General features: G+C 45.7%; 1 protein-coding gene across 1 annotated transcript in view; it reads right to left on the reverse strand.

Moving 5' to 3' along the window:
• The window catches only part of LOC133356421 (prominin-1-A-like), a 48,147-nt gene extending 33,527 nt beyond the window's left edge, over positions 1-14,620 (reverse strand). Inside the window, 4 exon segments of the mRNA XM_061573938.1 lie at positions 830-968; positions 2,090-2,298; positions 4,588-4,652; positions 14,077-14,620. Coding sequence (XP_061429922.1) covers positions 830-968; positions 2,090-2,298; positions 4,588-4,652; positions 14,077-14,395 — 732 coding nt within the window. The 5' untranslated portion in view covers positions 14,396-14,620.
• Positions 14,621-14,900: the final 280 nt, after the last annotated feature.

Below are 14,900 nucleotides of genomic sequence, written 5' to 3' on the forward strand. Positions count from 1 at the left end.
ACCCAATTTATGGTAGGAAACTACTCGGAAGGCATGTCGTCAATTGTAAAAGAGAGGGCACGCATTGGTCCCACATTTGTAGAGTGTCGCGGATGGAGGAAACCAGTGACGGACTGGGACTAGCAATGGGCCCAGGCAATTGTTAAACGCAACAGCGGGGCACAAATTGCCGTGCCGATCTCATTGACCCACTCGGTGCCGGGTCCAAATAAAAAACAAATGGTGCCGTCGAGGAATAAACTTTGGGGCTGCCCGAATACGGCAACTTAATGTCAACCGAGAGCGTAAATAAGCAATGAAGCGGAAACATTAGAGGTAATAGAATATTTTAATTAAAAACAACTTTTTTTTGTTACTCTGAACACATTTGCAATTTCACCACAGAGACCGGCCCCTCACCGGCTCTCTGACTGGACCTGCCCCACGGGGCATTTGCCCCACGGGGCATTTGCCCCATGGACTGCTGCCCCTATGGCCACTCTGGGCCTGGAGGGGAAATTCTAATCCCTTGGCCACGCAACTTTAAAATGTTGCCCGCATCTTTTAAATGCCGCTGCCAACTTTTACAATGTCTCAAAAGCCACTCCGCTGTTGATCTTCCCTGTGAAATATTTGTTTGCCGCGATTTGACGATACTACGATATATATCGCAAGATATGAAGATATGCGATAATCGCATCATCCGTAATGTACAAAATTGCACTGCACAGTTTTGAGAGACCTGGATCTGGCTGAGAAATATACCCGGATTGATCCGTGCACTTATGCTGACTGCAGCCTAGCACTTGTTGATTTCATCATTCGATACAATCATCCGTACAAAGCGTACCTTCACTGTGTTTTCCGCGAAGGTGTTTATGTCAGCCAGGTTATTCTTCACAATTGTTCTGACTTCACTGCCAGCAAAGCTTTTCCCACTTTCGTAGTGCGTGTATATGTTGGCTTGGAACATGCACACGAGACCCCCGCTAGGAACAACACCACAACGTTGCAAAGAGACAACATTAACAGCGCGTTCGCAACATTCAGACGATGCTGCTATGTTGTGTTGGTGAGTACAGGGGACTTGTAACCTGTGAGGTTGCCGGTTACATTAATCAACGGTTCTATCATTCCATTTTGTCATCGATTGTTTTGTCAGCTATGTCAAACGCCTTGAGTGAAGGCGTTCTATTTAAGTATTAATTATAGTACGTAAGTTAAGACGTTAAATTGCACTATCATCATTATTTCTGGATGCTGACCACATTAACGCTGGTGGACAGGCAGACAAGCAGGCAGGTAGAAGGATCCGTGAAACAGCGATCGGACTCAGAATATTTGGACTGGAAGAATCCGATGATCTGTGAAGCTCTTTTTCACAGATGTCCAGTGTGGGGCAAAAGGTCAGAGAATAAAAACAGCAAACAATACAACAAACACAACAGGAGTGCAAAGTATAGGAAAGCTAAGCAAGTCACTAAATAAAAATTAAATATGCAAGTACAACTTGCATAAGTACATAAATTCCTGATGATTTTTCAACACCAAATGAATGTTTTTTTGTATTTTCGCCAGGTAAGGCCCATTGAGCTATATAGCTCAACGACGTGGCATATCACGTGCTATTCTTATAGCAACCAAACACTCTAATAAACGCATGTCGATTCTAAATGTGGAAGGAAAAACCCAGAGATAAATCCACGCGACTCTGGGGAGAATTAGAGATCACATGCGAACTCCAAATATACAGGCGTCAGAGTCGGGATTGAACCCGCGACCTCGGCAAGGTATTCATCTTCTTGGTTCTTTCGGTAAAGTCACGTAGAAGGGAAGTAATAAAATAATATTAACATTTTTTATATTGATATTACTTAATTATTTCCCTTCTACGTGACTTTATATTGTTTTATATTAATATTGTTTTATTATTTCCCTTCTACGTGACTTGCAGTCACGAAAGCTTTAAATAAAGACTCGACAAGGTAGTTAACATTTCGTCACAGTGGCAGCCCTGGGAAAGGCAGCAAGGCAAAAAAACAATCCCAGACCACACCAGACAACATACGCGGTGGGGTAACCGTCGACGTTTCTAATCCAATTTGCTCACGTGGTGAGGAGGCAGCAGAGGAGGAGGGTGACCGAGTAGGAGATGCGACGACAGTTGCTGCGTGCCTCGGCGTCGCTCTGGTACCTGCGGCCGCCACACTTGCCGCAGCAGCGGCAGCAGCAGAAGAAGAAAGCCACGAAGGGCAAGAGGAGGAAGTACAGCAGCCCGATGGCCAAGCAGATGAGGAAGCCCATCTCGTACACAGCCAGCTGTTTGTGAAAGGGGGCAACACCGCACGCAAAGATAAAGATCCCCCCGTATAGCGCTGACAGACTGTTGGGGCAAGCACTGTGAGCGAGCAGCACCTATGAAGGTTGGCACGGCGCACGAGGGGGTGTGTGATCAGCACCCACGTTCAGCCGTCTTTGTCTCCCCAGTAGCGATGTGCACACACTGCAAACAGCGACCCAGGTTCGGGTTTTTGTGTGTCGTATGAAATACGCTGAAACGGATATACCAGCATTTTGTTGGTTGGTGCAAACCACAGCCATACGGTAAATACAATCACATTTATAAACAGAGCTGGACTCTCTCTCCCTTTGCAAAAATCTGTTTTAGTCCATGAGCCTATTGACTTTTTCAGGCCAACTATTATCAATACTCTATTACCAAGCAGTATTTGTTTGAGCAGGAAAACTATAGACCGGGTTTGAACATCTGCATCTCATCAGCAAATCCAGACTTGTGAAACAAATGGTGCTGCATGACCAGATGGTTTTGCTACCTCTTTGTTTTGTAAAGCTGGAGATTTTGGTTTTGATATTGAACAGCGTCCCATATTGTACATGGAGTGCTCTAGCCAATGCCATCGGTCCAGTAAACATGCAACGTTGAACCAACGTAGGGCATCTGCTTGGTCTATTTTTCCATGTTTACTGGGGGTGGTGTTCGAGCAGCATTTGTTTAACAAGCTTGACTCGGCCGATGATACTCAAGGGCTATGTATCAAAGTATGTTGAACTTCGTTCCCACCGTACGTAGCCAACCGTGCAAATCAGAGGTTCGAAACGCACGTGTGTGCAATATTATTGAACAGATATCTCAACAAGTTACATTTCGATTTAAAGCTTTCGTGACTGCAGGGATTCATCTTCTTGCTATTGAACAGATATCTCAACAAGTTAAATTTCGATTTAAAGCTTTCGTGACTGCAGGGATTCATCTTCTTGCTTCTTTCGGTAAAGTCACGTAGAAGGGAAATAATAAAATAATACAAATAAAACATAATAAAATAATTCTCACGACGTTTCGTCCACAACGCAAGCAGCCGTCCTCAGGTGAAGAACAGGTCTGCGTTGTGGCCGAAACGTCGTGAGAATTATTTTATTATGTTTTGTTTTTATTATTTTATTATTTTCCTTCTACTTGACTTTACCGAAAGAACCAAGAAGATGAATCTCAACAAGTGTTCAGCTCTCATCCGAATTACAGGAGTCTCCACTGGAGTGTGTACTTGTACATTGCTCACGTGCATGCAGTAGAGGGCAATATTGCCATGTTGTGAAAGTACTTGGGATAGCATCTTGGACACTGGACAATGAGATGTAACACGGGGCATGTAAGGTGCACGGCTCTCCCGATGTGTTTTCGGGTTCTACCATGTGCTGCTCGGCACGATGTCCGACGTTTGGCTTCCTCATCCTGGGAACTTATTTTTAAACTGAATCCAATTCAATATGTATATGCCGGGAGCTGCTTCAAGAACAGTTCCTGAAGAGACTCCCAGAACACGGAGTGAAACGTCAGATATCGTGCTGAAAACAGCAACCCCGAAAATGCGTCAGAGATCCGTACGGTCACAACCGCGAATAAATACGCGGTAGCTCGTGATGAAATTTTCTGTTCGAATACTCTAATGGCTTTTTTTGTTGTAATTTGGATACATTACCAGACAGAAGACCAATTATGGACTCATGTCTGTTGAACTGAAGTGCACCCTATGCTGAGTTTGCATCATACATGGCGCTCGGGTAATTCTGTTTCAGCCACAATGATCGAGCATCAGACTTCAATTGCTGGGCTTAAAAGCCAAAGTGTGGCCACAATCCCAATTAATAAGAACTATTGCTTTGAATAATATATGCTCGGTAACTCCTGTATATATCTTAACAACCAGTTTTTTTTTCTACGTTAAGGCTGAGGTTGTAACAATTCACTGCCCCCGTTGATTCAATAAAATAGCAAGATTCAGGCTGGCTCGTGATTGGATTCCGGAATAAATTGTGAGGTTATTTTTTCTCACTTTGGTGTGAATGGAGCGTCTCTCGTGGCTTGCAGCGAGGTTCGTGTGATCCAGTGACATACAGCGGAACGTGAATCATAAAGACATGATTTCCTACACACTCCATTCGATGAATGTACCTTGAACTCAACAATTAATATTAATCAATGAATCGATACATCATATTACCCAGCCTCATTTTCGAACAGATATTTTGTATTATTATTAAAAATGCGTTTTTGGGAGAGACCTTGCTGTGTACGTGGCTGTAATTTACCTTCGTGGCATTATTTGTTAAAACAGATAGAAGGTCTTCTCCATTGACGAATTCTTGAATTATATCTGGAAATATAGACACACATACGGACACGTTAACAGCATAGGCTCACAGAATGATAAATGCGTTCACAAGACACATACAGACAATAATATCTCCCCTTAAACGTTCTGTAACTCAAGAGTGCCAGTCGGCATTCACATATCAAGCGTTGATTTTATAATTGTCCAAGTTCCACTCCCCACTGATGATCTTAAGCAATACATTTATACTGGTAGGAACCACCTGGTTCCACCAGCCCACAGGGGATTCTTGTGTCCATCCGTCGTGCATCAAAAAATGGAAGGGGTGGGGCTGGATGGAGAGGGGAGGGTGGGGAGGGGCTGGGTTGGGAGGGGAGGGTGGGGAGGGGCTGGGTGGGGAGGGTGGGACTGGGTGGGGGGTGGAAGGGAGGGGTGGGGCTGGGTGGGGAGGGGCTGGCCACTCCGTGGTGCCCTTATAAAACTCAACGTTTAACCTACTCACGCCGGCTTGTGCCCGCCCTCACAGTCGGACATATTTGCGGAATACACCACGCCGCCGTTGACCCTGGCCATTGACCGAGCAACCCAACGTTCCTACCAGCTCCCTCCGCAGGAATGTGTTAGCGTCATGTTACTTGGCAAGTTGTTCCGTCACTACTTTAACTCCGGTTATTTGCTTTTAGTGTTTAGTTAGTCGTCCTATCCCCGCACCTCCGATTAGCACGATGCCAAAGAAGTCCAAACATGCATACGTGCGTATTTCGCACACTTGCGAAACGGGTAAAGCTACAAAAAATGTTCACCTGGTAAGGCCCACTGAACTATAAAGCACATTTTCAGAAGCGACCGAGCCACAAATGATAACTCAATGAAGTGGCTCATCACGTGAACGTTTATAGCAGCCAAATACTCTAAACACATGTTAATTCTTAATATTGTGCTTGGGGGGAGGGGTGGGAAACCAGAGGACCTGGAGAAAAATCCACATGATCACTGGAATAAAATGCAAACTCCAAATATACAGCAGGTTCAGGGTTGGGATCGAACCTACGACCTCCTGCGTACCAGGCGAGAGAGTTAACATCTCACCACCACGGGTGACCTGTAGCTGTTGATGTCTCTGTAACAAAGCCATGTGACCACCTTATTTGAATAACATGAGGACCTAAGATATCACACAGCAATAGATTTCGGGATACCGCGATCCAAATGCGCGTGATTTTTAATACTGAACGAGATGGTCACATTTCACATTGGGTATCCTGCAAATGCATTCATGATCCACATATTGTTGTACATATGCCCAGTTCATCATCGCTTATCCGAGCGTCACATATTCGACTTCACAAACTAACCGCCCATACGCAGCACAGTATTTGTGCACGATGTAACTCAGCTTTTCTACATTTGTTTACAAATCTGACCTTTTCACTTATCCGCCCGTACATCAGTTCCCAGCGAGTCGGATATGAGACGCAGCATTCTACGTGTTCTATTTTTTGACTCGATAACCCAATCTGGCTTCATTGGATCACGTTATTTTCCCCATCGCTATGTCTTTGTTTTTTAAAGATGATTATCTCCTCTTCGGTTTTTTCGGTAAAGTCACGTAGGTACATTTTTTAAAAATAATAATTATAATAATAATGAAAATTATTATAATAATTATAATAATTATTACTATTATTATTATTTTACCTACGTGACTTTACTGAAAAAGCCTAAGAGTATCAATCCTTGCAGTCACGAAAGCTTCAAATCTAGAATAAATGATTACCTCCCCCACAGATGGGCAGAGAGTTTCGCGTGCTAATTCACTGACTTCTGTCCGTGAGCCCACATGCTCGAAACGAACGCGTCTTTTATAGACAATCAATTGTTGTGGACGTATAAGGTTTTTTGTTTAGGTGTTTGTCCTCTCCTCAAAATGACACAATTATTCGTCGAGTCATATTTAGGCAGAACTGCCTTCTGCATCTCCACGGGAATGCTGCTTTTGCCCGTTGTCTATGGGGTCGTCCATAAATGACGTCACGCGAATTTGGACGATTTTTTACCCCCCCCCCCTCGTCACACGACGTCACAAAGCTCTGCCCCCCCCCCAAATAAAACATGCTTCAAATCGCTTTAGACTATTGTCGTTGTAGTGCGTATTTAATGTGGCGCTGCACTCTGATGTTGTAGGAGAAAACATTTATAAAAAAAACAAATTAATTAATTAGAACGTGTTGTCTATATTTATTTAAAGTTGCGCATTTTGATGTGACGTCACATTTCTCACCCCCCCCCCCCTTCGTCACACATCGTCACAAATGTCTGACCCCCCCCACCCCCCTAGGTGCGTGACGTCACTTATGGACGGCCCCTATTGAATGTCCTGACCAAAATTATCCAGCAGCATTTCACATCTTCATACCGGGCCATTCATGCTTTTGGCGACCTTTGGTCTAGCAATGGTGAGACCAATCCATAACAGAGGTTGTCTCTGGTGTAGGTTCGTCAGTTTCAAGGACAAAGCGTACATTGTCGAAGCATATTTGTGAGCATTATTTTACCGCGAGTGTGTGTCGTTTGTGCAGACGACGCCTGGCAATAGGTGTCTATTTGACGTTTGAAACATCTTAACGCCTGAAGGATTATTTTTTTTACTACGAGAATTGCTGTGGCCTACGTCCATCTGTCTTCTTGGTTCTTTCGGTAAAGTCACGTAGTAGGGAAATAATACAATAACAAATAAAACATATTTTTTAATTATTTTATAAATAATTATTTTAATATGTTTTACTTTTATTATTTTATAAATAATTATTTTTAATGCTTTATTTTTATTATTTTATTATTTCCCTTCTACGTGACTTTAACGAAAGAACCAAGAAGATGAATCCCTGCAGTCACGAAAGTTTTAAATCGAAATTTACGTCCATCTGATTGAAGCTCCTGCGGGGGGCTTTGTCGGCACTACGCCCGTCGCCCCCACTGATGTCCCCTTCACCCCCCAATGTGTGCAGATACTACTGGCGATTCTATGTAGGATGTGTATGCAGATATGCGTACAAAAAATACATTTCTTTTTTTTAAATGGGGGTGGGTGAAATTATTTTGGGGAGGGGGGGTTCGACAATTGTTGTAAACCTGTTGGGTCAACTCTTTGGTTCTTTCGGTAAAGTCACGTAGAAAGAAAATAAATTAAATAATATAATACGACGTTTTGATTACAATCGTCATCAGGTAGAACTAAATTTGAGAGAGAGACAAAACACAGACACGGAGACCCACAGACAGACACACAAGCAGAGAGAGACAACACAGAGACACACACAGAGAGACACACAGAGAGAGAGACACACAACATAGACACACAGATAGACACACAAGCAGAGAGAGACACACACAGAGACACACAGAGAGACACACACAGCATAGACACACAGAGAGAGACACAGAGAGAGAGACACACAACATAGACACACAGACAGACACACAAGCAGAGAGTGACACACACAGAGACACACAGAGAGAGACACACAACATAGACACACAGAGAGAGACACACAGAGAGAGACACACAACATAGACACACATACAGACACACAAGCAGAGAGAGACAACACAGAGACTCACCGGGAGAGATACACAGAGAGACACACAACATAGACACACATACAGATACACAAGCAGAGAGAGACAACACAGAGACACACCGGGAGAGACACACACATAGACACACACACAGACACACAAGCAGAGAGAGACAACACAGAGACACACAGAGAGAGACACACAACATAGATACACAGACAGACACGGAGACACACAGACAGACACACAAGCAGACAGACACACACACAGACACACAGAGAGACACACAACATAGACACACGCTTCAAATCAAGTCTGTTGAGTCAACTTTTTACGCCCCACATCACGGAAGAAGGCGGCGGTCCACTTGCCATAACTTTTTGATTCAGGCCTTCTGAAAGCCTCTCATAGTTTAGTTGACGGAAAAACGGACAAACGGTACGCCGGGCTTTTCTAGTAGATTCAACATATTGACACTGACGAAATGTTCTCATTGACAAAACGTGAGATTTGTTTTCAAAGTTTGTGTGGGGTGTGAACGCTTTTTTTATGCATGTATTTTCTCGAGTAATGTCAACATGCCGTGGGATTTTTTTTAGGTTGGTTTATTACTTGTCAAGGCTGTTTAAAGTCATGTAAATTAGGCGTTCAGCATTCACATATAACGCCCATTAAAACTCGGATATGCGCTTTACTCAGGAATTAAACAATTGAGGGTGCATACATGAATCTCGTATAAGTAGCACATCAACAAGCTAGAGACGTGTTTTGACGTATGTATGTTGAACTTCTTTCGCACTATACGTAGCCAACCGTTCTAATCCAAGGTTATACAATGGGGCCGTCCATAAATGACGTCACGCACCTAGGGGGGGGGGTTAGATTTTTGTGACGATGTGTGACGAGGGGGGGAGTTGAGAAATATGACGTCACATCAAAATGCGCAACTTTCAATAAATATAGAATTGTTGTTATAACAACACTCCTACAACATCAAAGTGCAGCGCCACATTAAATACGCACTACAATTACAATAGTTTAAAGCGATTTTAAGCATGTTTTATTTTCAAAATGGAAATATGGCTTGGGGGGTGCGGGGCAGAGCTTTGTGACGTCAAATTTGAGGGGGGTCTAACTTTTTGTGACGCCGTTTTACGGGGGAGGGGGGGTCAAAAATTGTCCAAAATCGCGTGACGTCATTTATGGACGGCCCTAAGGACCATTTTTTTTACATCTGCTTTTCTACTCTGAAATTAGTCTCGCATTAAACATTTTATCTGCTATAATTCACCTCCATTGCTAGGTAACGGCAATATTCATGCTGGGTGCCCAGAACGATAAAACACGGGACAAAGTGAACCCTAAATACTCACTACGTGAGAACTATACAAACAATACATTCGTTAAACATTAGCCTGTGTTGATCTCAGTCTGTGTTTAATAACTGCCCGAGGAGTACACACTATGGGGAGTTTCCCAGTTCTGTCCCTCCCTACAGATACCGTCGATTCTTCAGGCTGCTTGTTGCAAAGGGCTTTTGTTTTGCCGGCGTTTCTGGGCAAGTTTAGGTTAGGTGGCTGCTACGAGAAATGTCCACGTGTGGTGATGATTATGGTGAGGATATCAGCCACTTAGATTTGCTATCACGTGTGGCCAGGTCGCCTCTGAAAAAAAATCCATTAATTCAGTGAGCTTTAGCTGGTGAATACAATAAAATAGCACTATCTGGAGTCCAATTTTGCAGATTTTTTTTCATTCAATTCTTAAGACCTTTACATTTGATTTCCCTTGGCCGTTATTACAATTCCCGTGTCGTCAGTAATCCTGAGCTTATTAATAATGGCGGAATGTTTGAGGGTGACGTGGGCAACTTTGAGTGCTTTTTGAAAAGTGAACTTAACTTCAACAAAAAACTGCGGAGGGAGCTGGTAGGAACGTTGGGTTGCTCGGTCAATGGCCAGGGACAACGGCGGCGTGGTGTATTCCGCAAATATGCCCGACTGTGAGGGCGGGCACAAGCCGGCGTGAGTAGATTAAACGTTGAGTTATATAAGGGCACCACGGGGTGACCAGCCCCTCCCCACCCAGTCCCACCAATCCCACCCCCCACCCAGCCCCACCCTCCCCACCCACCCAGCCCCTCCCCACCCTCCCCACCCAGCCTCTCCCCACCCTCCCCTTCTTCCCAGCCCCACCCTCCCCACCCAGCCCCTCCCCACCCAGCCCCTCCCCACCCTCCCCACCCAGCCCCTCCCCACCCTCCCCTCTCCACCCAGCCCCACTTCTCCCATTTTTGGATGCATGACGGACGGACGGACACAATAATCTCCTGTGGGCTGGTGTAACCAGGAGGTTCCTACCAGTACAAAGCACCTGACAAAGGTGCCTTGCGAAGAGAAGGGCGTTGTTAAACAGTGGGCATTAGCCACTGCGAGGTCACGGCTCTGTACAACGGACATTGACAACAACGAGACGCGTGTGAACACAATCTAAGAGGTGCGGCGGTCAAACAACGGTGGAAGCGGTTTCACGCTCGGAATTGCATCGCGAGAGAGAGAGTGGGGGGGGGGGCATGGCACGGATAACCTGTGCAAGTCAGTGGTTCACGCTTTCAAGGTGAATTTTGATAACCAGCAAAATGTATTCTTACACGCTTTTATTTAACTCACTGTCTGTTGTCGTATCCTCAAATCTTGTAACTCAATTTTGACCCACTTCCCAATGTGGTATCGACTGCAAACTTGGTATACTTATGTCATACTGATGACAATACTATATTCTATCATTAAAAATAAAATAAAAAATATTTTAACAATCTTTTTGATATGTTATGTTTCGGCTTGGGTCTAATTGTCCACGCTCAACTGAAGTTGGCTGTAAATCACCACGCCCCTTACGTTATGGCAAGCTTCGGGCCACTTCCTGGAGTCGTGGAGTTCTGCGATTACTCGTACGGTAGATTTCATTAACGCGTGTATCAAAAAAAGTATTTTAAATATTACTTTTTTTTCTTCAACGGTTTTACTTAACTTGAAAGCTGTGTCGTGGTCAAATCTTGTAATCAAAAGTCAGTCTACTTCCTGTTTTCCAATCAATCCCAATTTTTGCACACGTACTCAGATCCGGTGACAATGCATGCCTGTATTAAAAGCGGCATCAGTTCATCAATTAATTGCCTCCTTTCAAGCAATTACAATTTTTTCATGGACGGCATATTAATTATATATTTTTGTGTAGGTGATAAACGCCGCGGCCCCTAAACTGTGGAATCGCCTCGCGCACGAAGCAGGCGCCGCGCATCTCTTTGTCATCACGATGTCATCCACTTCCCCTTGTCCAAGCGAGTTATTGACTTTTTAGTGCACTTTAAAAAAGAAAACGTTTTTAAATGTGTTTATTTTGCCCGTTGTCTTGGCCACGTTGGGCCAGCGGGGCAGGAAGGCAGGGCCCGATGATTTAGTCCCACCGCATTATTTTGTGGACGGGGTGGGGGTGGTGTGGTGGTCTGTACACGCGGCGAGATGAAGCCTCCCTTCTAGATTTGAAGCTTTCGTGACTGCAAGGGTTCATACTCTTAGTTCTTTCGGTAAAGTCACGTAGGTAAAAAATGAAATGTTATTGTTTTATTTTTATTAATTTTAATTTCATTTTTTACCTACGTGACTTTACCGAAAGAACTATGAGTATGGAAGCCTCCCTGCCCGTTCGTCGCTCCGTGACTAATATTTGTCACGCGTGGTCATCGGCATCGCCGGTTTGCGATGCAGAGTGAAACACACCACGTGGTTCGCGCCGTGCAGCCGAAGGGAGGTGAGAAAGGCGTTGCATTGCCTTTGATGTTGACAGCGCTACCCGGCGAAGCTGGTTGCCATGGCCGAGCAAAGCTATCGATGGATAAACACGGTGCCGCCCCGGTTTACGTCCAAGGGGATGCGTTCCTGAAAGGCGCCATGACGAATATCGAAACGGCGTAAATCGAAACACTTGACAGGGTTAGTGGTGGTGAAGGCGACGGATGACGAGGAAAGAGCGGATGATGCTGCCAAGCGACGCAAGTGGCGGAGTTGTACACCCCTAGCTGCCAGTGCTATTCAGTGGCCTAAAATAAAATGTTTCGCTCCGGATGATCGCTACAAAGTATGACCTGTGTTTTGATTTAGTGTGCTAATCTTAAAGGTGCATTGAAAAATTATAATACTCCGATTGATGCTCCTACTGTTGTGGAGTGACTCATGCAGCCAGCTATGGCTGCAAGGTTTTGGTAGTACATGTTGTTTATGCCGTTTATTGTGAAAATTCCGTCACAGTTCCTATGATCACTGTTTCATTGGTTTCATGGCTTTATTTTGGTGATTTCGAAAAGTGTATTGGTTTAGCCACGTTTGTTTGTTGTAGTACAGAGTTAGACTGATGGCCTTAATTTAAGTTGTCTTGTGGGTTGTTGTTGTTGTTTGACTTGCATCCCACTGAGATTTTTGCACACAGCGTTGGTGTACGGTGTTTTTTTCTGCAAAATTTTGCTGTCTTTTCTTGGATTTCCTGTTTGCACTCAGTCACATATTCACTTTAAGATGTTTTTTTTTCATGTTTTTGTTTTTTGTTTGTTGCGGTTGCACCCGATTCAAGAGCCGAATGGCTCACAGGGCTATACCTAATACATGAACTTGAACTTGAGGCGACGCATGTCATCGGCTCGTGGTTTCGCTGTACGTCAAAGACCGTGGCGTTGCCGCAAGAGTCGACGGAGCGACTGACAACCGCACCTCCTTTGAGTGCGCAGATGCATCTCCTTGAGTGGTGCCGATCGTACAACACCAAATATAATTCTCAGCTAAATACAATTGTTGGGGCAGGTTAGTGTGGGTTTGGGTATCTCTAGTTGGCAGCTTTTCCTTAATATATGTCCATGTGCCTTTCTGCATGCGTGTGTGGGGAGCGGTGGAGTAGCGGTTAGCACGCTGTGCTACAAAACTGGCAACCCAGGTTCGATTTCCGCTCACGGCAAACACTGGTGACGATTATCTGAATCGGTCCTGGGCCTCCATTGGGTCGACTCAGCGTCAAGTGAGTACATTGTGCGATGTGTAAACATCGCCACGAGGGAGACAAAGGCGGCCGGGAGTAGTGTTGGCCACCCACCCCGTCGCGTGCCGTGCCGGCCTTTATAGGTGCTCGCTAACAGCACTTGCCCCTACAGTCTGTTAAGGCTACACGGGGGATCTTTGTGCGGTGGTTGGCACACTGCGCCACCCGACTTAGATGAGGTTCAATGCTTAACTGAAACACTTACGAGTACATCCTAATTACGAGGCCCATCAGTCAAAGTCAATCCACCACCATCTGAATGTCAAATTGCGATTGTTGCTCTGGATCTGCATCAGCCACACGAAATAAGTCTACAGTGCCTGGTTATTCCCAGGCAGCCTTCCATCCAACTACTCACCAGGCTCAACCTCGATTCATAACCTTACCGCTCTGGCCTCTGTATGTGAAGAAGGGGCATCGCCTGAATCGTCAACCATTATATCTGTTGTTACTTTTGAAAGGCAGTGTTATTGACGAATGTGTTGAATTTTTCAGATTCAACATAATGATCCGATTGAATCTGTGGCATCAGCAACTCTTGACCACCCAGCACAGCCGCACGCTTTAACAGTCGCGTGGCGTGCAAGCGTTTAGGGGGGGGGGGGGCCATAATTATCGTTTGAGATTATGGGCAGGTCTTCGCAACAATCCCGACAACCGCCTGTACCGATCAGACTCGGCGTTTCGATTGCGACCACGCCAAAGCGCCGCCAGGACAAAATCACGGAAGGTCACAGTGACGACTGCCCCGGCAGCGAGGGACGCGTCCCTGACCCCGCACGGTCAACGTCGGAGGGCTCACCTTTCGGTAGCTCGTTGCTCTGAACGACGCCGAGGAAGGCGTGCAACATGGAGAACAGCGCCTTGTATCCTCCCTGGTCGAAGTTGGTGTCCGTCAGGTATCGTGCGGGACTCAGCGTCGGCGATGGCCCCGATCCGACGCCGTCCTGCGGCGAGGTCGTGGCCCCCGCATCTCCCGGCGTGGTCGGCGGTGGACCGAACACGGCCGAAGCGCCGGGGGCCATGAGGGCCAGCGAGCAGATCGCCGCCAGGAGCACCGCGAGCGTCCGGCCGCGGACGCACGGAGGGCTCGCAGCAGCGCTCGGATAAAACGAAGCCATCGGCTTGCGGGTTTTTAATTTTATTTGCCTTCCTTCCGTTCCTTGCTTACCTCCAAAACGAAACGAAATATTGGGACGAGTGTACGGGAGTTCCTCGAGTTGCGGGATGCGCTCTTGCCGTCAACTCGGGGCAGCCGACGGAGAGGGGAGCGAGAGAGCGGTGGGTTAGAGGCAGGGTGGGTTGTGTGTTAGAGGCAGCTGCCGGGCGCGTGCAGGTGAACGATGACGTGGGGCGGTGGAACATAGAATGGGGGAGTGGGTATCGGGCAAACGTGCGTGACGCATGACATTTACTGCAGGTGGTAAACTTTGGCATCCGATGAGTGGCTTGCTCACCTCGGGAAAAGCGCGCTGTTAATAGGTCAACGATTAGGACAATAAAATGACTGTCGCAAAGTCAAACTCTTAAGTAACTTTGCAGGATTAATTGGACGAGGTGCACTATACATTGTATGTGTACTTACCGCGTTCTCAGGATGATAATATGCGCCAGAATGTCAGATTC

This window comes from Lethenteron reissneri, chromosome 54 (genome assembly GCF_015708825.2).
Source record: "Lethenteron reissneri isolate LAM-NWPU_2019-01 chromosome 54, ASM1570882v1, whole genome shotgun sequence".
NCBI lineage: Eukaryota > Metazoa > Chordata > Hyperoartia > Petromyzontiformes > Petromyzontidae > Lethenteron > Lethenteron reissneri.